Source organism: Chionomys nivalis, chromosome 1 (genome assembly GCF_950005125.1).
Source record: "Chionomys nivalis chromosome 1, mChiNiv1.1, whole genome shotgun sequence".
Taxonomy (NCBI): domain Eukaryota; kingdom Metazoa; phylum Chordata; class Mammalia; order Rodentia; family Cricetidae; genus Chionomys; species Chionomys nivalis.
The window spans coordinates 197,298,241-197,321,470 of NC_080086.1; the positions used below are offsets into that span (position 1 = coordinate 197,298,241).

General features: G+C 40.5%; 1 protein-coding gene across 1 annotated transcript in view; it reads right to left on the reverse strand.

Moving 5' to 3' along the window:
* Positions 1-20,163, reverse strand: part of Col1a2 (collagen type I alpha 2 chain) — a 35,352-nt gene extending 15,189 nt beyond the window's left edge. Inside the window, exons 1-30 of the mRNA XM_057769794.1 lie at positions 19,751-20,163; positions 17,378-17,388; positions 16,752-16,766; positions 16,077-16,112; positions 14,936-15,037; positions 13,754-13,807; positions 10,975-11,019; positions 10,752-10,805; positions 10,606-10,659; positions 10,270-10,323; positions 9,927-9,980; positions 9,406-9,459; positions 7,882-7,926; positions 7,557-7,610; positions 7,410-7,454; positions 7,082-7,135; positions 6,374-6,472; positions 6,209-6,253; positions 5,997-6,095; positions 5,582-5,635; positions 5,356-5,463; positions 4,954-5,007; positions 4,745-4,843; positions 3,800-3,853; positions 3,241-3,339; positions 2,677-2,730; positions 2,112-2,165; positions 1,660-1,713; positions 1,348-1,401; positions 348-392 (exon numbers count right to left, since the gene is read on the reverse strand). Of these exons, the coding sequence (XP_057625777.1) occupies positions 348-392; positions 1,348-1,401; positions 1,660-1,713; positions 2,112-2,165; positions 2,677-2,730; positions 3,241-3,339; positions 3,800-3,853; positions 4,745-4,843; positions 4,954-5,007; positions 5,356-5,463; positions 5,582-5,635; positions 5,997-6,095; positions 6,209-6,253; positions 6,374-6,472; positions 7,082-7,135; positions 7,410-7,454; positions 7,557-7,610; positions 7,882-7,926; positions 9,406-9,459; positions 9,927-9,980; positions 10,270-10,323; positions 10,606-10,659; positions 10,752-10,805; positions 10,975-11,019; positions 13,754-13,807; positions 14,936-15,037; positions 16,077-16,112; positions 16,752-16,766; positions 17,378-17,388; positions 19,751-19,820 (1,773 nt within the window). The 5' untranslated portion in view covers positions 19,821-20,163. The remainder of the gene's footprint in view (positions 1-347; positions 393-1,347; positions 1,402-1,659; positions 1,714-2,111; positions 2,166-2,676; positions 2,731-3,240; positions 3,340-3,799; positions 3,854-4,744; positions 4,844-4,953; positions 5,008-5,355; positions 5,464-5,581; positions 5,636-5,996; positions 6,096-6,208; positions 6,254-6,373; positions 6,473-7,081; positions 7,136-7,409; positions 7,455-7,556; positions 7,611-7,881; positions 7,927-9,405; positions 9,460-9,926; positions 9,981-10,269; positions 10,324-10,605; positions 10,660-10,751; positions 10,806-10,974; positions 11,020-13,753; positions 13,808-14,935; positions 15,038-16,076; positions 16,113-16,751; positions 16,767-17,377; positions 17,389-19,750) is intronic.
* Positions 20,164-23,230: the final 3,067 nt, after the last annotated feature.

Genomic DNA, 23,230 nt, shown 5'->3' on the forward strand with positions numbered 1-23,230 from the left:
CCCTCAACACCAACACAACCAACAAATATTCATCTTAGATCTTCGGTATATTTTTCTTGGCTGAAAACTGGCAACTGTAGTAAGTGCATCACATTTGTCTGTATAAATTATTTATTACAACACATATTTTTTTCATTTATTTTTCTTATAACCATAAATTTGTCGAATAGAAAATATGAGCAGCTAATGGGAACTTTTTACTATTCACTTGGAAGCCCAGTGATATCTATGGAAAAGGTTAGGAATGTCCTTTAGGGGAGGTCATGAGTGGTGTTAGGGACAAGCACTACTTCTTTAAAAAAAATAAAAAGTCAAAAGTTAAAGAAATTTAACTAAGAAACACTTACTCTTGGACCAGCAGGACCAGGGAGACCAAATTCACCAGGAAGACCCTAGGTAAAAACACAACAGTAAGTAAATCATGAAATATATGTGTTGTCCCTACACTCACTTGTGGTTAAGGTATCTACAATTTTCTGAATTACAAAATAAGGCTGTATGGGCTCCACTCACATAAAAACCTGGTGTATGGGCTGCACTGTATAACAAAACCTTTGACTCTATGAAAGATATAAAAAGACACTACCACCGCTATCAAAGATGTGTCGAGGCAGACCTTCTATCAGAATATTTGCTTCCTATTATTCAGCTTTCTATCTTTTTAAAAAGCAACAAAGCAGGCTATTTTTTTGATAATGTGCTAAGCAGTAGCAAACACAGCCAGGCATTGCACATTTTAGCTATATAACGGGCTGCCTTCTTAATAGAAATTATCATATTCTGTATATTACCTAGTTAATTGTATACCCATGTGTATCTCTTTTATTACTGTCCAGCTGTCTCTTTAATGTGGTTCACTGTTGACAAAAGAGACCAGGCTACAGAATGTAACTAAATTGAGGCGCATTCATCACAATTAGAGAAAATGACTCAGAACTCATACTCTGATTGTGGAGAGCAGTGTCATGTTTGAATGCCAAGCAAAACATTAAAAGCAATTTTTTCAGGCTCTGGTTTGATGGGAAATCGGTGCATTTATGTTTTCACTATGGAGAAGGAAATAATTTGTATTTTAATATAGCAAAGAACACACAAAAGTAAGGCTATTACATGAAATAGTCAATAGGTTTTGCTTTCATATTGTCATATTTCAGTCAATGCATAAAATAAGGCAATTTGAACAAAATATAAATAAGTTCTTTTATTCCCTTGTTCAACACCAACAATGTAGACTGGTATAATTAATACGTGAAATATAAAATTTTATATTGTAATTACATGGCAATAGGGAATTTAAAAAGAAGGAAATGCATAGATTTGATCAAGTCATTATCAGAGCTAACTCACCCTTTCTCCTGGCTTGCCAACTTCTCCAGCGGAACCTGATGGGCCAGGCAGACCCTAAATGAAGAGACATGAAAAATCTCAATCTCACAGCCATATTAACACTCATAATTGGGCTTGCAAAGGGAATAACTTCATGAACACTATTCTGCCTTATTAAATCACTCTAGAAATGTTTGCATTGAATAACTGTGCCCTTTGCTTGAGGTCTGAAACCATATTCTGCGTGTTGTTGTGGTGGTGGTGATGATGTTACAGTGAATTAGATGGGAACACTGTGGTTAAAGTCAGAGTATTGCATGCTTGTTGACTTACCTGGAAGCCTGGAGGACCAGCAGGACCCTGTTCACCTTTGCCACCTTGGACACCCTGAAAGTAACAGAGGAGATAGCACTGATGTTAATGCCTGCCCTATTGGTGTCATAAAAACATGCGCTGGTGTTGAGAATCTAATGTTAAATTCATTTGTCAAGTTAAATGACGGAAAAACTACTTATTTGTCTATGCATGCTAGCATAGCTAAAATGGTTATGGTGTTTTATTTTTAATCAAAGTATCCCATTACATTGTTAGTTGCCACATATGTCGGAGGCTAGAGATAATTTCTAAAAACAATAGTACCATAAAGCAAAGTTAGACAGCAACGATGCCAGTGCCAGAAGAGCTAGCACTGCTGTCAACGGGTCTGCTGTCTGAACCATGGAAAGAACGGCTACTCTGAAGGACACGGCTTGCTTGCTTTAGAGGGCAGTGAGAAGAGCACACACCTGGGGTCCAGGGGGGCCCTGAGCACCATTGTTCCCATCAGGACCTGGAGCACCCTAAATAAAACAGAAAGCTCAGAGTTACACACAAGCCAGATAGCTTAATATGCTTCAAAGTGCCTTGAAAGCCAATTCCTCAAGACATATTTATCACTTTAGGATTTATCATTTTAGAATTAAAGTAACTCATTGTGAGTTTCACCAAGTTCCAAATGCTGCCTATTCACTTTGATGTAGTTTAGGAGAAGTCCACAAATAGGAGGCAGTTTATGGAAGACAGAGAATACCAGCACATATTCATATCCTCTTAATCATAACATGAATAAAAAAGACCAGATGCACCTGCATCTTGGAATAACAAGTTATTTATTAACTTGTTATTTATTATCAGTTATTTACGACTGCTTTGTTATAATTCACTACCTTCTCCATGTAGTTCAAAATAAAGACATTCCAGCATGGCAAAAAGACTCTTAGGATGCCACTTTGGAAAGTAATAATGACACCAGAAGATAGCCTCAAACAAAACCCTTTTTGGGGTGATTTTTCTGTAGAAGTTCATACCTACCCGAGCACCAGCAAGACCAGGATGGCCTTTCTCACCAGCTTTGCCAGGATCACCCTATTAAAAAAAAAAATATATATATATATATATATATATATATATATATAAAATTTCATACATATGTGTGAAAAAGAGGCCATGATCTCAAGAGGGGACCAAGACAGGGGCAGATACAATAGAGGGATTGGAGGGAGGGAAGGCAAAGAGAAAAAGATGTACAATAAAAAGAATGTGAGAAGATTTTATGTCCAATTTTCCATGGCAGTTTTGAAATGTTGATTTTGTTGTTTGTTTGTGTAATTCTCTGACGTTACTCAGCTTTGAACTTATTATCTAAGACATGTTCCAACTCCAAGAAGTGATGCTCTGTGGAGGTGTGCGGCTCAGGTAGCCTGGCTTCCAGCAGCCTAAGGCCACAGTGACAGGAAAGGTTTAAAGGAAGGAGGGTTCTACAGCTTTCTGTGTCGAAAGGCCTGATCTTGTGGTAAACTGCTGAGGACAGAAATCCCTGACAGTGGCTGAGATGTAGTAAACAGGTATTAAGGGAGAGGAGGTCATGATCCTTACAGAGGGACCTTTGGGTCCAGGGAATCCAATGTTGCCAGCTTCACCTCTTGCTCCAGCGGGGCCGATTGGACCAGGTCTGCCGTCAATGCCAGGCAGGCCCTGAAATCAGAGTTTCAAGTTACTCATCACCCAATGGCTTCCTGCTAGCAAGCTTAGCATGTTTTCAGATGCTGAAACAGATGATGTTTTCTGAGCACACAAAGCTTTCCCTGTACGGTGTCAATCAATTATGACTCCATTTCCCTGTCCTAAACAGAATGCCAGTACAGAGACACTCAGTCCAATCTCAGATGTAAGCAATTTGCCCCCTTCCTTCCCTTTCTATCCCCTGTCACTCGTTTCAATTTCTCTAGTCATGGTTTCTCATCCCTTCTCTGCTTTTGGTCCTGCATCCATTTAGACTCCAGAATTACAATCTATTACCTTCTATTCCCAAATGATGTAGAGGTGGTTGATATTTATTTTCAATGTATTCATGTATAAATAAGCCACAAAAATAGACTTGATGAGGGTGTGATAAGGGTTCTTGAAAATGTAATGGAAAATGAGCACTACTTACGACAGGTCCTTCTTTACCAGATGGGCCAACATTTCCAGGAGACCCAGGAAGACCCTACAAAATAAACGAGGCCTTTTCATATTGTTCCTGTAGCGCCCACACTCAAGGCTTGAATATTAATTGAAATCTCACACAGCACTTTCTCCTCACTTCATGTTTGTTGCCAAGGATGAATCATTAGAGATATCAGCCTTGCTGGAAAGTAGGAAAAGAATTCTGAAATCTTTCTCCTATTTTTTGTCTTCCTTTGTATTTTATTTTTGTGTATCTGATCCACTTCTAGGAGTCAGAAGAAAGGGTTAAGCAACATACTGTTTGGCCAAAATGTACCATATTTTTCACTCCATGATAGGAAGAGGAAGAAAAAACTAATACTTTTGGTAAGCAATTTCCAAGGTGAAATTTTTTATTACTATATATGGTGTTCCTTATTACTTGTTTATGGTACAAAGTTGCCATTGATATTCACCCGTAAGAGATAATGGAGAAAAAAAAACGATTCCATTGCTATGGATTTGAGTGTATCTGGATCAAAAGGTCTCTATAGCTGGTGTGATGCTGGAAAAAATGGTTTCACTTAGAGATCTAATAAAGTAATAATGTATAGCCTTAATACATTTCATGAATACCTTATCTAAAACTCACAAATTAAGATAAAAGATACGTGCTGGTAAGAGAACCAGACTAATTTGGATATTTTTAAATAGATCTAGTTTTCCAAAATTTCATAGTCACTGTTTCAGGTCAGGTAACACCCAGGAAACCTATGAACTAGCCAAATACACAGAAACTTCTTTGGGGCTCTGACAAAGTTGAATAAAAAAGGCCAACATCAACACATCGACTAACAAGCTTACTGTTTGGTTGTTACTGCCAGTGGTAAGCAGCCCTTTAAAATAGCATCAATTCCAGACAGGACTTTACGAGGCTTTATCTGAAACTTACTCTGGGACCCATGAGACCAGCCTCCCCAGGGCGGCCAGCGTCTCCATTAGGACCTCGGACTCCAGCAGGACCACTTGAACCACGATTGCCAGGAGGGCCCTGTTAATAGGGGAGAGGCCGAGTAAGGGGCCCAGTAAGGTATGCTGAGGGCACAACCTGCACCAGCATTGTCAAGGTCGTTCTTGGCAACTGAGTGAAGGACATCTCACCATTACACCAGCTCTGCCATCAGCTCCAGGAAGACCACGAGAACCAGGGCTGCCCTGTAAGGAAAGGACACAAGGCAGTGGGATTAGAGAAACTTTCCATCCCACAGGGCAGAGTTTACTAACATGGGGCATGATTTCTTCAAAGAGGAAGGTATCATTACACACCAAGCCAAGATGTTTTACCCAAATGCCCAGGGAATGCACAGATGAGCATACGGTGAAAATAGGTCAACATTGTTTCCAGACCCATTTAATAACATACCAGACTGAGAGTCACTAATTTAATAAAACAGATGGAAGGCAGATGCTCTTTCATCTAGGAAATACACTCAGAAATTCTGACCAATTCCCAGTCAAGGGGCGACATGATGATCTTGCTGTGTCTGAGTATTCAGAACTTACTCTCAGCCCTGGAGGCCCTGCAGGGCCTGCAGATCCAGGTTCACCAGGGGAACCTCTCTTTCCTTCTTCACCACTGGGACCAGGAGGACCTTGGGCTCCAGCAGAACCCTGTTTAATAAAAAAGAATAAGAGCAGAAGAACATTTTTATATATTATCTAGCAACTGAAATTGAATTGGAAACTGAGAAGGATCAAATAACAAAATTGTGATCATAAAACCACTTACAGGCTCACCCTTGTTACCAGTCTCTCCTTTGGAGCCAGCTGGACCGGGTTCACCCTAAGATCCAAATAAAACAGTGGTCAAAAGACAAAAAGGGGCCAATACTACCTAGCAAACAAGTCCTTGGGATGTGTAAGCTTAAGTCATTTAAGAAATCCATCCATAGGAGGCGGGTAGTGAAGAAAGGGTAAGACTCAAACGTGGCGTTACCTCATCTACCTATGCACAAGCTTCTAAGCTAGCAGAAGGAAGGAGCCTGTGTGAAAGTGTGGAAAAGGGACTATGCAGGAACATAATGAAGCTGTACAAGAAATACAAACTTTTGTCAAACCTCACAGAGGGAAGACAATAATTACAAGAAGAAGTCAAAGAACATATGAAATACTAGAGTCAGTATCTCAGGATAGAAAACACTTACAACCAGTCCTCTGGCACCAGTAGCTCCAGCAGCACCAACGGGACCAGGAATGCCACGGGGGCCAGGGAGACCAGGAGCCCCAGCAACGCCAGGGAGGCCCTGTGGGAAGAAAAGACCCCCAGCATCTCTTAGGAGGAAGTGGGCTGCAGAGGCGCCCTAGGTGAGTGCCTCTAACCCAGAGCAGTAAAGGTCAACCCCTTAGAGGTACTCACAGCAGCTCCCTTAGCACCAGTGAGGCCATTTGCTCCAGGGTTGCCCTGCAGGTGGGTGGGAGGTGAAAGAGGAAGGGAAAGTCCCAGAATTAGAGTGTTTCTTACCTCTTTTGAGCCCACCTTCAGTTATTCTACTCAATGGTGTTAATTTCAATGACTGCTTACAGGAGGTCCAACGGGGCCAGAAAGACCTGGAAGACCCACTTCACCACGGGGACCAGCAGGACCAGAAGGGCCGGGATTGCCAACAGGCCCAAGTTCACCCTAGGGACGGAAGTAACAGAAGGAACAACTGGGAATTAGCAGTAAATCACAGAACAGCACACCTGTTATCACCGCACCAACTTTTAGGGATTTTCTTCAAAATAGCTTATCTGGTTTATTATCACACGAATTTGAGGTAGACTTTCTAATTTGCAAGCTATGTTCTGACTTTCTGACATTATCCTTGTCACCACTCAGTCCCCGCTAACTTAGGAAGCATGGTCAGTTTTTGTTTTTTTGTTTGTTTTGTTTTTCTAGACAGGGTTTCACTGTAGCTCTGGAGCCTTTCCTGGAATTAGGTCCTGTAGACCAGGCTGTCCTCGAACTCACAGGGGCTCTGCCTCCCCAAGTGCTAGGATCAGTGGCGAATGCCACCCCTGCCCGTCTAGGAAACACATTCTACAGGGCCTCAGGCGAGTCAGTTTCTAGGTTGCTGCTCTGTCTATAAATAGTGTGCAAGCACACAGTTGAAAACTCTGTATCATTTAAAGGGTGGGGCTGATTGAGGGAGTTGCTAGGCAAATTGTCTCTCTTCCTGCAAATACTACTGATAAAATCACATCACACTAAAGAATTTATCACGGCAGGGACAGCAGCCAATGTTTTTACCTTGGGACCAGGAGCACCTGGGAAACCGGGAGGGCCGGCAGATCCAATGGGACCCTGAAATCAAAGCAGAAGTTCCCCTGAACTGGATGAGGAAAACAAGCACCAAGTTCTACTGAGGAAGGACATCGGCTGTTTCCAACACAGTTTTTCTACATGCATCATTCAGTAGCTCCAGGAATTTGAAATAGCTCTGCTGCTTATAAACGGACACTTCCAAAGGGAACATTTGGCAAAAGTGCTCAAAACAATGTCAATTCCTAAAAATTAGAGAGCATAGCTCCTGCCCCACACCTTGAAGCCTTGTCAACTCCCCAGTGCAGAAACTTACAGCAGGGCCAACAGGACCGACACTGCCGTCACTGCCACGGGCACCCTAGGAAGGAAGGAAAGATGTGCAGTCAGGTGGAAGCTAACAACCGCCATGGGACGACATTTTAAAAAGATTTACAACGAAGCAAAAAACTGGATCACTTACAGCTGGACCGGGGGCTCCGACTCGTCCTCTCTCTCCAGGAAGCCCACGGGCTCCCTAGAAGCAGAAATATTGTTAAGAAAATCGAGAGTCTCAACAAGTAACAGGCAGCATTTCGCTTTGCTCAGTTTCTAACACATGCACAGATTCATTAAAAACACAAGCCTCGTTCTAACACCAGGTCAACGCTGAATGAAGATGCAGAGGAGCATAAGAAAGACATCAAGAATACAATGCCCGGAGAAATGGCAGCTATCACAAACTTGAAAGCTGTTTCAAGATGCAAAGAGTGCACATTTGGGTTTCCAATGGACTGATCAGTACTTACCGCTTGGCCTGGGGTTCCGTTTTCACCAGGGGCACCAGGTTCACCCTATATGCAGAAGAAAAATTGAATCCGTGTTTGTTATATATACCATTTTTCAGTCTGCGCAATTTTTTACCCTCTTATATCAGTTTGAGCCATTCATATGTTTTAAAACATCTTTTTATGCATATAGATTTTTTTCTCAATGATCTCAGACACATATGTTTTTTAAAAAGATAGGAGTTCTGTTTAGTTAAGACACTAAAAAGTTGTGGTTATTTGATTGTACTCCTCTCCAATTTTATCTTTACATTCTATACATTTGAAATCAGATTAGGAATATTATTTTAAAAAGAAAATACAAAAAATACATTTTCTTTCAGTACAGTCAAATTTACCTTCTTCCAATTTGAATGCTCAGATTTATCATTTCCATTAGGATACACACAGAGTAAAAGCACCACAATAATTTTATAGCCATTGGATTTGTTTCTTATTGCGAGTGCTAGGCAGTGCTGGGTACTTCCTGTTCGGGGGAATGTAAAGGAACTTTTCTTCAAGATATTCTAGATTATAGAGAAATGCTGAGGAATAAATCCAAAGTTTGGTGCATGCTAAGCAGGTGCCTACCTTTTGGTTTGGTGCATGGGAAGATGTTCTTTAGGAATGAGAGACATGGGATTTCTTGAGTTTAGTTGTTAACCACCAGATGCTAGACTTTGAGCAAGTCATTGGTTCTTTCTAACCTCAGTTTTCCCCATCCACACAATGAGAACACCTACGAAATGCCTTTTAGCTCTAATAGTGTATGATACTGTGATCAGCAGTCTGAGCTATAATTCTGGACTCATGGGAAAATGCGTTTGACCTTATTCATTTGTGTGGCAGCTGGGAAGCTAGACCATATTCTCCATATTCATGTTCATCTCTGGTCCCGCTAGCATTTGTTACTCATTAATTTGTAATTACGTTGGTATTCACTTTAATATCACATTATCTTCTTAATAGGAAAGAGAACCTTTTATGGTTGGAAATGCTGTCAGAGAAGGAGCTAAGCCATGAGATAAAACACTTCTGAGACTTTAATTACCTAATTAAAATTTTTTGAGTGTGCACAGATAAATCAGAAAAAAAGAGGTTGAAAAGTGAATTGTGACATGAATGTGTGTATCTAATTAGTGCAAGGCAAAGGGGTCTCCACTTTCACGCAGCACACCATGTTCTAATATTTGATTATGTCTATTTACCTTTGTTTTGGTTGCAGAGATCGAATGACATTGTAAGGAGAGGAAAGAAGAAGGCAGAAGGAAATCTTAACACTGTTTTTCATTTGATTTTTAAAATAAACATAAAAGTTAAATAAGTCTCAGCACTTGGCCTTTTGTCATAAAGCCTCAATGTTGTGCCACCAAGGGATTTGAAGAATAGATGAGGAGACAAGATACTTTTTGAAATATGGGTTGTCTTCAGTGAAATAGCCTTCTTGGTAGTATTGGTAGATTTAAAAAAGTTGCTTACAAACCGTGTTCCTAACTCAGTCATTACCTTTACACCCTGGGCACCAGGCTGTCCCTTCAGTCCATCCAGACCATTGTGTCCCTGCAAGGCAATGGGTACTTTTAAAATGCTTTCATGTTGTCATTTCAGTCAGATCAGAGTCTCCCATCTTTGCAGTTCTTATATCTGATGGACAGAGCCTGTGGCTGCTGAGGTAGATCGGGGCCCAGAGCTCCATCCAGCTCAAGTGAGCTGGTTCCACTCCCCCAGGTCAGTCACCACGACTGCAGGCAGCAAAGAAAGGAAGGATGCTGGACAAGTTTCCTTCCATCCTTGTCATCCTAATAATCTCATGGTTTTTAGATACTTCTACCTGTTTAAAAATAAGCCACAGTTTACAGTTTTTCTTCACTCATCCCAGTTTTTCGTGAGTTCTGGTTCCACTTTAATTTCCAGCAGAATTCAGAGACATGGAAGCTCTGTCACCCAGGAATTTAAATACACTCGAGTCCTTACCTCTTCCCACCCCCATAAGCATGTTCCCTTATTTTGATGGAGAATGTGCTCACCCGAATGCCTTTGAAACCAGGGAGTCCAGGAGTTCCAGGGAAACCCCGAGCACCCTTGGAAAAAAAAATTCAGAAGCAAGTGAATAAACTTTATCTTAAAAGTTAAAAGACAATGCTTTCCTCTTTCCAAACCAAGCTATTATAAGAGTAACTAAGATGATGGCATTTGTAAAAAATATAGAAACAATTTAGTTGTTTACAGTTTGATTGATGCCATGAATAAAATATCTGCATTCTTTCCTTGTTTCTTTCCCTTGCCTTTAATCAGTGCCACAAGTGTGAGCGGATCTGTGCCAGCATCAGAGGCATGGCCACTCACAGCTAACTCTGTGCTACGTCTCACCTGTGGTCCAACAACTCCTCTCTCTCCAGGTCGTCCAGGTTTTCCAGGGTGACCCTAAAACGTGAAAGCAGCATAGGATCAGCCTTTACTTGGTAAACCGTTAGAAGAGAAAGATACACATAAGAGTGGGGGCTTAAATACATGTTTAATCAACCATTATATCTCAAGTACAAGCAAGCTAATTAGTATTTCACCAATGTAATATTTCCCATATGGGGAGACTCATGTCAAGCATATTTTGAGCCTTCAGTATGGAACTAAATCTCAGTCTAAACGCTCCTGTTGAGATGGAGCATTTAAAAGTTGTTTCAGAAGAGCTTGAGAATAAACACTTACATCCTCACCAGCCTTGCCAGGGGGCCCAGCTGGACCACGAGAACCTGCAGGACCCTAAGGAAATAGGAGATGCATTATGAGATGAAGACTGTGTCCACAAACCTCCCAGCAAATATGTTTTTCACACAGGAAGAAAATGTTCTCACCGTTTGGCCGGGTTCACCAGGCTCACCAGCAGGTCCCTGGAAACCTTGAGGGCCCTGAGATAAGGGAGGAGGAACATTTATTTATTTATTTATAATCAAACTATGGAATCAAAATCAGGTCACCGCACATGTTACACAAATAGTTTGTCATCATCCCCACCACATGAGAGTAATGCATAACCTTATATTTTATATAAGATGATTGTAAGATGTTGGTACTTACAGGGGCTCCAACAGCACCAGGAGGGCCTCTGGGTCCCATTAAGCCCTGCCAAGAGAATAGACGTAGTTAGTACTAAGAACTCAGGTCCTTTTGGACTGGGAAAACTGGATTTAGAAACAATTCTGCTGAGCCATTTACTGTTTGCCATGGACAGATGAACAAGACCATCCTAGTTTTACCTCATAGTTTTCCTCCCTCCCAAGGAAGCATTTTTTTTTTAAGAACCCAAATTTCCTGTACCTGCATCCTTTCTTGCCTTTCACTTCTCCTTTTCTCACCAACTGAAAATTCAGAACTCAATGAGAGTTGTATGGGGGAGCCACAGACTCCTCAAGATGTGCCGAAATGGGCATCTGGAGGTTGTCAAAGGCGATGAAGAGAATTGCTCTTTGCACAGATCTGATGGCTGACACAGCATTTTGGCTAAATTCTCTTCATTGTACGCCATCTCTCCATGCCATATTTAGCTAAGAAATTGATTTTTTATTGTCATGGGGGCATAAATTTGAAAGGATCAAAAGTCTTCCTTAATGATTAAAAGGAGGTTAATTATAACCTTAAAGCCCCTTTCAGGGCTGCTGGTGACTGATGAAAATGTAAAGCAAAAGTGGATATAATGAGGGGTGAAAGAAAAATGAATTATTATTGAGGCAGCCTATTGGAAGAATCTATCACAGGATATTGAAAACATGATACAAATGACAGTAATTTGCTTTTTTTCCTCTTTGGGAACACAAATGTAAGGTAAAACAGAATGCTATGAGTTTTGGGGATAAATGTAGTTTTATTTTGCCTCTGTAGTAATCAATGCTTATGTAAGCTCATTTGCAGGACCCATTTCTCATACATGGACAAATTTTGAGTAATTTGTTTACGATGTATATCAATCATGAGGACCTTGTAGTGAGCCTACCTACTTTTAAATGACTATAGTGAGACACTACATGCTTTAAAAAGCACATTGTTCTCATTATGAAGATTATTTATTTTGTTTTAGAAATTGCTTCAGTGTTAAAAGGAAGTTGTTGCTTTTCAATGAAAGTATTTTTATATCCATTAAGTATAATTTTCTTTGACATCATGAATTTTTAATTATATTTATTCATCTTTCCCTGTATTTGCAAGAGCTTCATTTACATAAAGGATATTTTATTTTGTGAAGGCTGTGAGATGAACCATAATTAATTCAGAAAAGGACCCTTTGGGGTTTTATAGTTATTGATTTTCCAACATGGAAAATTATTTTAACACTTTATTGTTGCATATCTTTTCTATTTGTTAAGCACATGTCTGTTGATTGCTTATGTCTGTGGAAGTATGGAGATGCACAAACTTAAATTATACTTTACTGATACTTTAAAGTGAAATATTCATTTGATTCTCCCCAGAGAGAGGCTTTAAAGACAAGAGAATCTGAAATTCATATTAATTTCCCCCAGCTTCTATCCACCATCTTAATTTTTAAAATAAAATAATATCTACTTCTGCTTTATTTCCCATTTTCTCTCTTCTTGAGAAATGGGTTCTACTTTACAGCTGAGTAATGCCCAGCACGAGCAGAAACAACTCATTTCAAACGTCCAATAGAAACAAAGCCAAAAGAATGCCTACGTTTTTCATTTCATATATGAGCATTTTAAATTACTGGAAAACTCAGGAAATTGGAAGTCATCAATTAAAGCTCCATTATTTCACAAGTGAGAGCTTTAATTCATAGAAAATACTGTCTTGCCCTTATAGTACATTAGTCTATTTCGGCCCATTAGCTCCAGAAGAATATCTTGTGAAGACAGAGCACTGATGTAGGACCCAGGTAAAAGCTGTGTTTTAAGGACCATGATAACTAACAGATAAATGTTTTTGGAAAACATAATTAGAATCACCAAGTTGTATGCATGTGTATTAAATTCTACAGTAGTTAATCAACCTAATGTTTTTATTTCTGGAACATTTTCATTCTTTCAAATAAACTATTATACATTTTTCATGATTGTGTCTATGTTTTCTTTATTACATCTCAGTAATGTTTGGTAGAAGATTCATTTGTTAGCTAGGTCAGGGAAGCTTTATAAATTGTTATACAAATGGCAGAATGTGTGCTGGTGACATAAATGGTAAATTGGACTCATTCTCTTCTATATTGGTTAAGAAATAGACAAAAAGGGTATTTTCATCAGAATGGAAGAAAAAAAGAAGTATTCCTTATATCATCAAGTCCTCAAGGGTCCTCCAGAATATGTTTCGTTTGCTGTAGTTCTGAACCGATTGGGGACACCTCTTGAATACTTGTGACGAAGGAAATGTTCTAGTCAAGGACTAAATACACGAGGTATATGTTGCCTCTCATGCATCTTGCTTATTGGTAAAAAGGCCCCAGACTCTCCTGTTAGAAGGTGAAGGGACTGAAACGGAACTTGGGCCCTTCCTATCAGGTGCAGGAAGCACGGTCAGTCGTTGTGTCTCAGAGCTGCGTCACAGTTTAAGGAATACGGAAGTAATAGAGAAATGGATAGATGCCAATATTCCGAGTTGATCTGCCTAAGTTATGGTCATTATGTCTAAAGATTATTTCTTATACATAAACATCTGTGTTTTTATGAAGCATCTTTGCTGAGAAAATAAAACTCTTAACCTGGACTTGAGTTTTGTTATTTAAGTGCAGAAAAAGGAGTTGTTTCGTGTATTCTAAATATGGAGTGTTAACTCTCGTTGTAAAGTCTAATATAAATTCCCTCTATAAGCTTCTTTTTCCCTCTAGGAGGAAAAGAGATAAGCATACCATTGGTCCAGGGCCAGATGAAACTCCTTTGTCAAGATACTGAGCAGCAAATTTCTGCAGGGAACAAAACACATACAAGTATATATGTCAGTGATCATACACTTAAATTTTCCATTCTGCTTGCAATAAATTTCCTGATAGCCATGTTTCAAATAGAAGTGACTTAGAATTCAGAACTGAGCCCCCCAGCTATCACCTACCTCTAGAGTGAGGAAGGATGGCTTCCTAAACCTTTATAGTCCCTTAGAACCCTTGCAAGCGAAGCAGAGCTCAGGAGGACAGGCTGTGCTAACAGCTGCCACTCTAGCCCACAAACCTCTAAGATACTTCTTTGTTCTGGCTGGAGTCTCAAAAAAGGATATAAAGAGTTTTTAAGTTATAGGAAAATTAAAATGCCCCTTAGAAGATTAAACTTTTAAAAAATAGTTCCCAGTAATAACCTCCCTGTTAGCGCTCTCCCTTGGAGGGGTAGCAGTATAAAGAAGGTGCTTTTCAATACACTCAGTAGATAAGCGATCATAATAAGATCTTTGGGAGAAAAAGGTCTTATTTTACTGGCATACAGTTGGGTATTAGAATCAGGGTTCTGATTCATAGTGCTAACCAATTAAGCAAATATGTTTTCCTTCCTGCAGTGAGGCCATTTGGCACTCATACCATTGTCAAAGACATAAAGCTAAAAGAAGATATTAATGAAAAAGGGAAATGCACTTTTCTTAAATAGTTTCAAGCAAATTAAACCTAAAACCGCTTTGAATGTTGGTGCAGCAGACTCAGCGCCAAGGAGAATAAAGAGGGTTGGATGTTTGTGAAATTGCTTCAGATCAGGGGCTTCACTTATGGAATTCCACCTACTGATCAAACTCGTTAATAATGCAACGCCTCTTATTTGTGCCTTACTGATAAAAGATATTAAATCCCCAAATTAAATAACAGCGCTGATGGTTGCAGCTACCGTTACTGAACACAAAGACCTGGCCTGTAATCGACAAGGCCTCGAAAAGGGGACAGGCAAAGCAAAAGCTTGAACGGAGAAACCGAAGAAATAAAATAAAATACACTAATTTCCAAATGGAAGATTTTTTTCTTTAGCTACTAACAATGAATTTTACAATTAATATTTTTCTAACAGAGCAAGACACTAAAGTCAGAAATAAGTTAAAATTACTGAAGACAGCTTACCCCACCAAGACCAGGGGGGCCAGGGGGACCAGGTGGACCAGGGGGACCAGGAGGGCCAGGGGGACCATCTGCACCATCTCTGCCTCGGGGACCTGCTGGACCCTGTTATAAAGAAAAGGATTTAGGACAGGGTTAGAGTAGCCATGTCAAAGCCTGGATAGTATGTAAGAAGAGGCCTAAGAACACATGTGCTAAGGTCAGGTGTTTAGACTTGTCTATGTGAATAGGTGGAAATATAATTTGCTGTATCCGTCATTGATTGACATATGACATAGGTCTAACTTAGAAAGACCTTTAATGATTGGTGTGTGGTAGCTAATACAGGGTAGAAACAGCTGATTCTGTGAACTTTGCATGTCACGTGTGTATAGAGACACTGTACATTGATGCTGGTTCCTGACTCTTGTGAAAGCATTCAGTTGTTTCAGTGTGTGGTGTGTCAAGAGCAGAGTAACTGATAAGATCATTTTATCACAGGATAGGAACACCGCTTTAACACTATTCATGTTGTTTGGATAATTAACTGATATAATTATACCACTAATAAATTGAATAGAATATGTATAAGTCCACATTTCAGGACAGATACAAGATGCAGTTATTTATATATTGGTAAAAATGTTATATAAATGTAAATCATGCAAAACCACGGAGTTCCGCATATGTAACAATGTAGCAAGAATATGGCACACAGAATGGCAGACTGGCCTGTGCACGTAGAACAGACACAGACAAGCATGCTACTGCCAACTGCTTCACAATTATTTCTGATCTATACAAAGATCTTCTTTTCTTCAGAAAGAAACAAAACATATTACAAAGAGATCTGTGTGGTAGGGGATACATTTCCATTATACATATACAGGGCAGGTCAAATTAAAACAAAGAAAAATAGACTTGCAAAGAATTGGGCTGCCTGTAATAGCGTTTCTTCTTATGAAAGGGTAATCTTGACTGAAAAGGGATATTGATTATATATAATAATGTTCATTTACTTCTTCTGCAGGACATTATCTACTTAAAAGGTGGTGTAATTATCTGAATACATAATATTCTTACACATTGTCAGCCTTCTGTAGCTCCTAATATGTAGTTATTCAAATATGGGCCAATGCCCTTTAATGGTTCAAAAATTACATACCCTTTCTCCACGTGGTCCTCTATCTCCAGTGGGGCCCTAAAAGAAGACAAAAACGGCAAAAGAACACATGTCTAAGTAATTTACAGTGAACAGGCAAAGCAATTTTGAAAATAATGAGTTGTTAAGGCTGATCTAAAATATTATCAAACAAAAGCCAAAAGACCTGAATAAAACAGTAGATGATGGCACATTTTTTTGTTAAAACTATATGCAAGATTTTCCAAACTGAAGGACTAGAGGATGCTATAGTCTCTGGTGGTCAAATCAACACTGTCCACTGTGTTTTAGTAAAATGATTGTTATAGATAAAATAACCATACTGTTATATCTTTACCACACAGCAACAGAGTCAGATCTTTAAAATAAACTTTAATTTACTACTTATAATTAATATAATATGCATTTTCCCATCAGAATATAAACAAATATTTAGAAAGCCTTTTAGTAGTAGTATGTAAATCATCGATTTATATAACATAAATGTAATTAGAGATGCTTCTGGAAGATAATAAAACTTAATTACATCAAACATTAACACTATTCTATTTTCTGGTTTGGTGAATACGTATTTGCATTGGTAAAATCTTGAAAAAGCATTTTCTTTCTTTTAAACTTTGTCAAACTTACACTATTCTGGTAATATCAAATACTTATGGAGAATTATTGTACTCTTACCTTTCGTGCAGATTCCTAGAAAAGAAAAGGTAAATAATGATTATTATGAGAAGAATTATGCATACTTTCATAGATTAAAGGTGATTAATATTATCATATTATATACAAATTTATCTATAGATGTCACTACATTATTCTCTATTATCTTAATCTACTATTTTGTAATAAAATATAAAAGCTTACCAATAAACAAAATGCCGTCTACAAAACCAAATATATATACTTATAACTATGTTGCAATTTCAATTCATGAGCAAAGAATTTATTCATTTATTCATAATTCTTTGCAAATGAATCAAAAGGAATTGTTTTAGAAAAAAACAACCTCATTAGCTCAGCGAGATCTTGTACTTCGGAGTAGCTGGTGCTAAAAGCCAAACTTCATCTGGCCCATTTACTCTCTGTTCCCCATGCGTATTTTATGAGACAGGCTTTACTTAGTAGCTCCACCCACTTAGGAAAATGTGGTAGTATTTCAGTAGAAACCAGAAGGGTTTGGGCCACTCTACCCTTTCATAATTTCCTTGGGAAGTCAAACTGGCCAACTTCGCTCCTTAGGAAACATTGCTGAGATCAAGGCAATCAAAGTATGCACATCTTATTTTTCTGAAAATAATTTTACTCACCTCTTGTAAAGCTATAAAGGAAAGAAGAAAATAAGAAATAGTTATTGATATCATTTCATTATCAGTTACAGTAATTAACAAATGATACATGGTTTATAAGATTGAATTACCTAACTAAAATACCCCTTCTATTTCTTCTTAAGAATATACTGATAACTTCCAAATTACTCAGGTCAAAGACACACCAGGGAGCATCAAGATGACTTGCTTACAGTTTTAATATGTAAATATATTTTGAATTAAATGGTTAATTATTTACTACTTTATAAATACTATGAAATATTAATGTGTCTGGAGGACATTTAAGATGCTCAGCAACTATGGTGGAAGTGACCTAGGTAAATCGTTGACTCTCACATCGATTGATTGATGAGGAAATAATTCATGTCTTGGATAGCCTTTAATACATAAAAATCGAAATAAACTTAGGAGAGGATGCGTCTTAAAGCTGACTTTGTTTTCATAAAACATTGGAGTGACTTAGCCCTTTTCCCCCAAAGGTCTAATTTACATACATGAAAGCAAATTGATTCAGGAATCGGATTTTTTTTTTGCTTTAAATAGTTCACTTAAATTAGATAAGGTCATTTGATTAACATGCATTGAATTTGTTCCCTAAGAAGGATCATTTTATAAAAAGAGGAAACTATGAATTAAGATCTTTAGAAATAATGAGAACAATAAATGCCCACCTCCTCTCCACAATTACTATGAGACTTTAAAGGCTGAGCTCCCACCCTGCAGTATAATTGTAGGTAATGTGGTCTATAATTGTGGTTGGACATGCTCCAGGATGATTCACCCCAAAAAACTGCTTGAATTTGGTGGTCAAGACCTATGTCATTTGGAATGAGAACATCTGTTGCAATGGTCACCATTTGGAGGGTGGACTGCATCCAGTCCTGACATTTGAGGGCAATTGATGAGAATTACTGTTAAATTGGATAAATAATATGTTTGGTTTATTGTGTCCATCGAAGAAAGAATAGTTTGCCTGAATTGATGAAGAGAAGCCCACCAGCCTTACAACCTTTGGCGACTTTCCTTCTAATTACTTAGTTGTGAACCATTTGAACAATGTGTGATGGGCAACGTTTCTTTCACACACTGGTTAGTGTTAATTAGAAGGTGCATTGACATTCCTATTTCTACTTTCCCAAGAGCTATTATATTTTTCTGTGGGCATCTACTCTCTTACTCTCTGATTTCATATAAAGCGAACTGATACCGCTAACTGTTCACTGCAGTTTCTCCTTAGTATCCTCAGTGGGTATATAAAAGTGGATGAAGGGAACATGCATGCAACACAAATCAGACAATGGTAGACACACGGCATGTGGGTGGGGCTAGCTTTTGAAGTACTGGATGTGGTCAGGCACCCCTCAACCCTCATCAAGCCAACATCTTTGACTAGTTAAGTTATGAAGCAGTTTGCAAGATGAAACCCAACTGATTTTCTTTATTCTTAAGACATGAAAGTCTAGTCATGCACACTTGAAATAAAAAGTAGTGTTGAAATTGGCACATTCAATTTCCATACTCGAAGCCACACAGCAAATGAGTAAGAGCCTCATGGGAAGAATTCCAGGCTCTCGAAGGTTGACATTTCTCAAATCTGTTGTTTTCATGTCTGATTACCAGTAGGAACATGTAGAGAGGGGTAACTAAACAGAGCTGATTTTAGTTAAGAATTACTATTTCCATGACCATGCAATGAACGGGGAAGTTAATTTAACTACTCAGAAGACAAAAGTAGAAGCCTAGACTCCCCATTTCTTCATATACTCCGAATGACCCCTCCACATAAGTCCTAGAAGTGTAAATCACTCTCTGGACCTAGGGAGTCTTTAACTGGAATTCCATTAGCTTAAGGCCCGGTCCCTGTGCTTTCATTTTACTCCCTCCAGGGGGCGCCTTTTCATCATTATCTTCATCAACGTCATCCACCAGCACTGACGCCCACGCCCACAAGAAAATGGAGACGGGGTGAGTTTTGTATTGTTACATTAAAGGACTTTCTAAACTAGGCCTCAAGTTTCACAAGGTGGTCACGAACACACTTCTGGGGATTGAAGAGTGGGGTACTCTGATTCTTTCACTGTCAGTAGTGTTGCCTCCTTGGGAACTTCAGGAACCCGGGGATCCAGACCAGCAGTCTAGTGTTAAGGGTAAGCATTCCCGACTCTTGGCAACCGTCAAGCCTTCCATGTTTCCGTTCTTTTCCTCTTGTCTGCCCGGGTGTTTCCCCACAGGGCAGAGAGCGTCCTCACAAGCTGCATATGGAAATGGGCGAAGTTTCCCCTTGACAGGTCAGGGCGCCCACCTATCCTGCCTCTCTCCTTCAACTCCCCCAAACAAGCGGAAGACACTTACATTGGCATGTTGCTAGGCACGACGTTACTGCAAGCAGCAACAGAGTCCGCGTATTCACAAAGCTGAGCATGTCTACCACTTAGACATGCAGACTCCTTGTGTGCAGAGCCCCTGTGTCACCAGCGGAGGTATCACCTGGCGGGCGCTGACATGCAATCGTGACCGGTCCCTCCAACTTAGCCGAAAACTCCTGCTGCCGTGGTGCTAAAATAATAAAGCCCAGACCTGCCCTATTTATATGGCAAAAGTTTCCCCTGTCGGTGGGTGCCTCCAAAAACGTCTCCACCAATGGGAGAGCTGGGGCCAGGGGCCCCAGCCTCAGTGCTGGGAGGAGACTGCGGGGGCGCAGGGGAGAGAGCGGAGGGAGGAGGGACGTGGCCACGGGGCTTCTTAAATTGGTTCCATTCTTTTTGAGGACGTGGACACTTTTGAGGCTTTCGAGGGGAAAGTCTGACTCTCTGTCTGCATACCTCCGCCCTCCCCAGCCACCCGCCCTCTCCCGCCCTTGCCAAGTTTGGAACCACTTGAGGACACCTACGTGGGCACTTTTCAGATCTGGGCAGAGAGGCAGGTGTTGAGGGACCTGAGGAGAGAAGGTGAAAAAGCAGGAGCTGTCCAGTCCTGCTTCACTCTGTGCCCTGCGGGCCGGGCCGTCGGCAGGCTGGAGGGGGCTGGGGCTTGAGAGACCGGCGACAGCGTGGCGAGGTCTAGAGCAGCCCTCCCGGGTTGACTCCACCCTGCCCCCTCCCCTGCTTTGCTTTGGGGCCTGCCTGCCCAATTCTCTCTCTCTCTCTCTCTCTCTCTCTCTCTCTCTCTCTCTCTCTCTCTCTCTCTCTCTCTCTCTCTCTCTCTCTCTCTCCCCTGTTGATGGTGATGGAGCGGACATTCCCATCCAAAGGATCAACTTTGACCTATTAGATTTGGTTTGTTCAACCCCCAGGAAGTCCTTCCCTTCCCAGTTCCAGTTCTGTCCACAGACCCTTTACAGGATTTCCAGCCACGCTTGAGCCCCTTGACCTTGCTGCCCGTTCATAAGCACTCTCAGTCGTTGCCCAGTACCTCTCTGCCTTCATCCTCACACTTCTTTCTCCTAATTCTGTTTAGGAGAAAATGTGAAAAGGAGTGTTAAAACTTTTTATTAGGCGCCTAGGATGTACATCCCAACTGGCCTCTCCGGACAAAAGTTAACTCTTCACAGACTCCCCTTCCCCCTCCGTGGCCTTCATACACCGGCTCTGGGATGAGACTTTGATCCTGAGGCACTGGAGTAGAGGACCTTGGTTTTCCAGGGTGGTGGGAACGACACACTGAGTGCTCCTTCCCCAAGCCTCTTAGGTTGTCTTCCAAGATCCCGGGGGCCCCAGGCTGCTTTTGGCCTGCCAAGCATCCTTCCCGAGGCAGCAGAAACCTAGTCTGAGACCTATTCTGTCCCAGAAATCACATCCTTAAGCCAACTTTATCTTCATGAAGCAGAAGTAGGAACCTTCTTTCTTCCCCCACCCCCTCCTTTTCTGTTTCCTGGTGAGGAAAAATTTCTGCCTAAGTAGGTTGACTTAGTCAGCAGCTGCTATAAACCAGAGGGACTGGGTATTGCTAACTGGCTTCTCTTTCTAAACTTAAAAAAAGTTAGAAGTAGAAGGAAGGATAACTAAAAATTTCAATAATGTTATTTTTATCCAATTAAAAATACGCATTTGAGAGACAAGTTAGGATGTGGTTCTGAAATAATGTGTAGTGAAAGATTTCTGAAAGAGCACCAAGGAAAGAAAAACTTCAAAACTATACATCTGATTTTTTCCTGCATTAATCAGAGGCACAAGTTATCATTCTTGCTAATGTGCTGGCTTACTTTTACAGGGTGTTGTTTGTGCCTGAAAATTAGATATTAATTCTGAACAAAAGACTCAGGCAGGTAAGAAAACAGGTTTATGAAAGAATTTCCCTCAATGTCCTTCAGGAAAGTTATTGAGTAACTCTTCTTGGGGTCAACTTGACCATTTGCCATAGCTACCCAAGACCGTAAACATTCCATTTTGATCTATGGTTTTCTGTGATTGTCAAAATAGTCTCAAGAGTAGAACATCCTTTGAAAGTTTGATTATATTTTCATTTTTAGGAAAAAATAAATAAAGAAAAAACTCCTATGTGAATTTTTGAGAATTAGAGAAACCAGTACATAAATCCCCTCCCCCAGGGCTGGAAAGTGAACTGAGAGCTCATAAAGCATTCCTGGAAACTGATGCAAATACCAAAGCTCCAGGGCTCCCTCCCTGCTGATGTGGCAGGGTTTGCAGCAGGCAGCATCAGCACCGGGGTGGGAAGCCCTAGACAGAGCAGAGAGTGAGGAAAGAGCAATCCCTCTCTCTCTCCTTCTCTTCTCCCTCCCCCCTGTCTCCCTTCCTCTGTCTTTGTCTCTGTCTCTCTGTTGCATGTGTGTTGTGTGTGTGTGTGTGTGTGTGTGTGTGTGAGAGAGAGAGAGAGAGAGAGAGAGAGAGAGAGAGAGAGGAATTCCAGCCATCTTATTGCTAATTTGGACAGTCTCCCTCAGTGATCACCTACCAGGAGCAGATCATCCTTCATCGGGTTTTTGTCTATTGGGAGACACTCTAGTGTTCTCTAACGCTGGCCTCTAGATACTGTCTAAATATTCTGTGCATTAAAATAACAATTTTTTTAGTTAGTTCTTTGTTGTTATAGTTCAGGGGTGGGGGTGGGGCTGAGGGAGCTGGGAGAGTTGAAGCAAACAATTGAACTGAACTGACTGTCCAGGTCCAGATGATACTTAGGGAGAGGAAGGAAGAAAAATGGAGTAACCGGGCTAAGGTGCAGGGGATAATCAAAGCCTTCCATGGCTTTGTTGCTAGAACACTGACACCCATGTTCAAAGCCCTGTGTCGTTTTCCGAGGAGAGAGAGCTTTTATCACCCGGTGGGAGCTGAGTAGGCCTGATGGCAGCCTTGGATTCAAGAAGCTCCTGGCAGCCAGGCGGTGGTGGCACACGCCTTTAATCCTAGCACTTGGGAGGCAGAGGCAGGTGGATCTCTGTGAGTTCGAGACCAACCTGGTTTACAAGAGCTAGTTCCAGGACAGGCTCCAAAACCACAGAGAAACCCTGTCTTGAAAGACCAAAAAAAAAAAAAAAAAAAAAAAAAAAAAAAAAGGCTCCTGGCATATATCATGTCCAGCAGGGTATTCAGCTTTCATTGGATATCTAAGGAGAACCGGAGCTGCAGTCCCTCAAGCAATGTCTAGGATTGTGCTGGGCACTGGACAAGTTGGAAGCACTAGAAACGGAATGACTAGGCACTGCCCTCGGGGGTGGGGGGCTTATGGTAAGCTGGAGCTCCAGATCTAGGTGGTAGGATCAAGGCAGGCTTCTCTGGAGCTGCACTGTCTTATCAAGTCTTCACATAAAAATGTTTTATAAGGAGAATGGAGAACCAGCATTGAAGCTAACCCCTATGATCTGAACACTTGGAA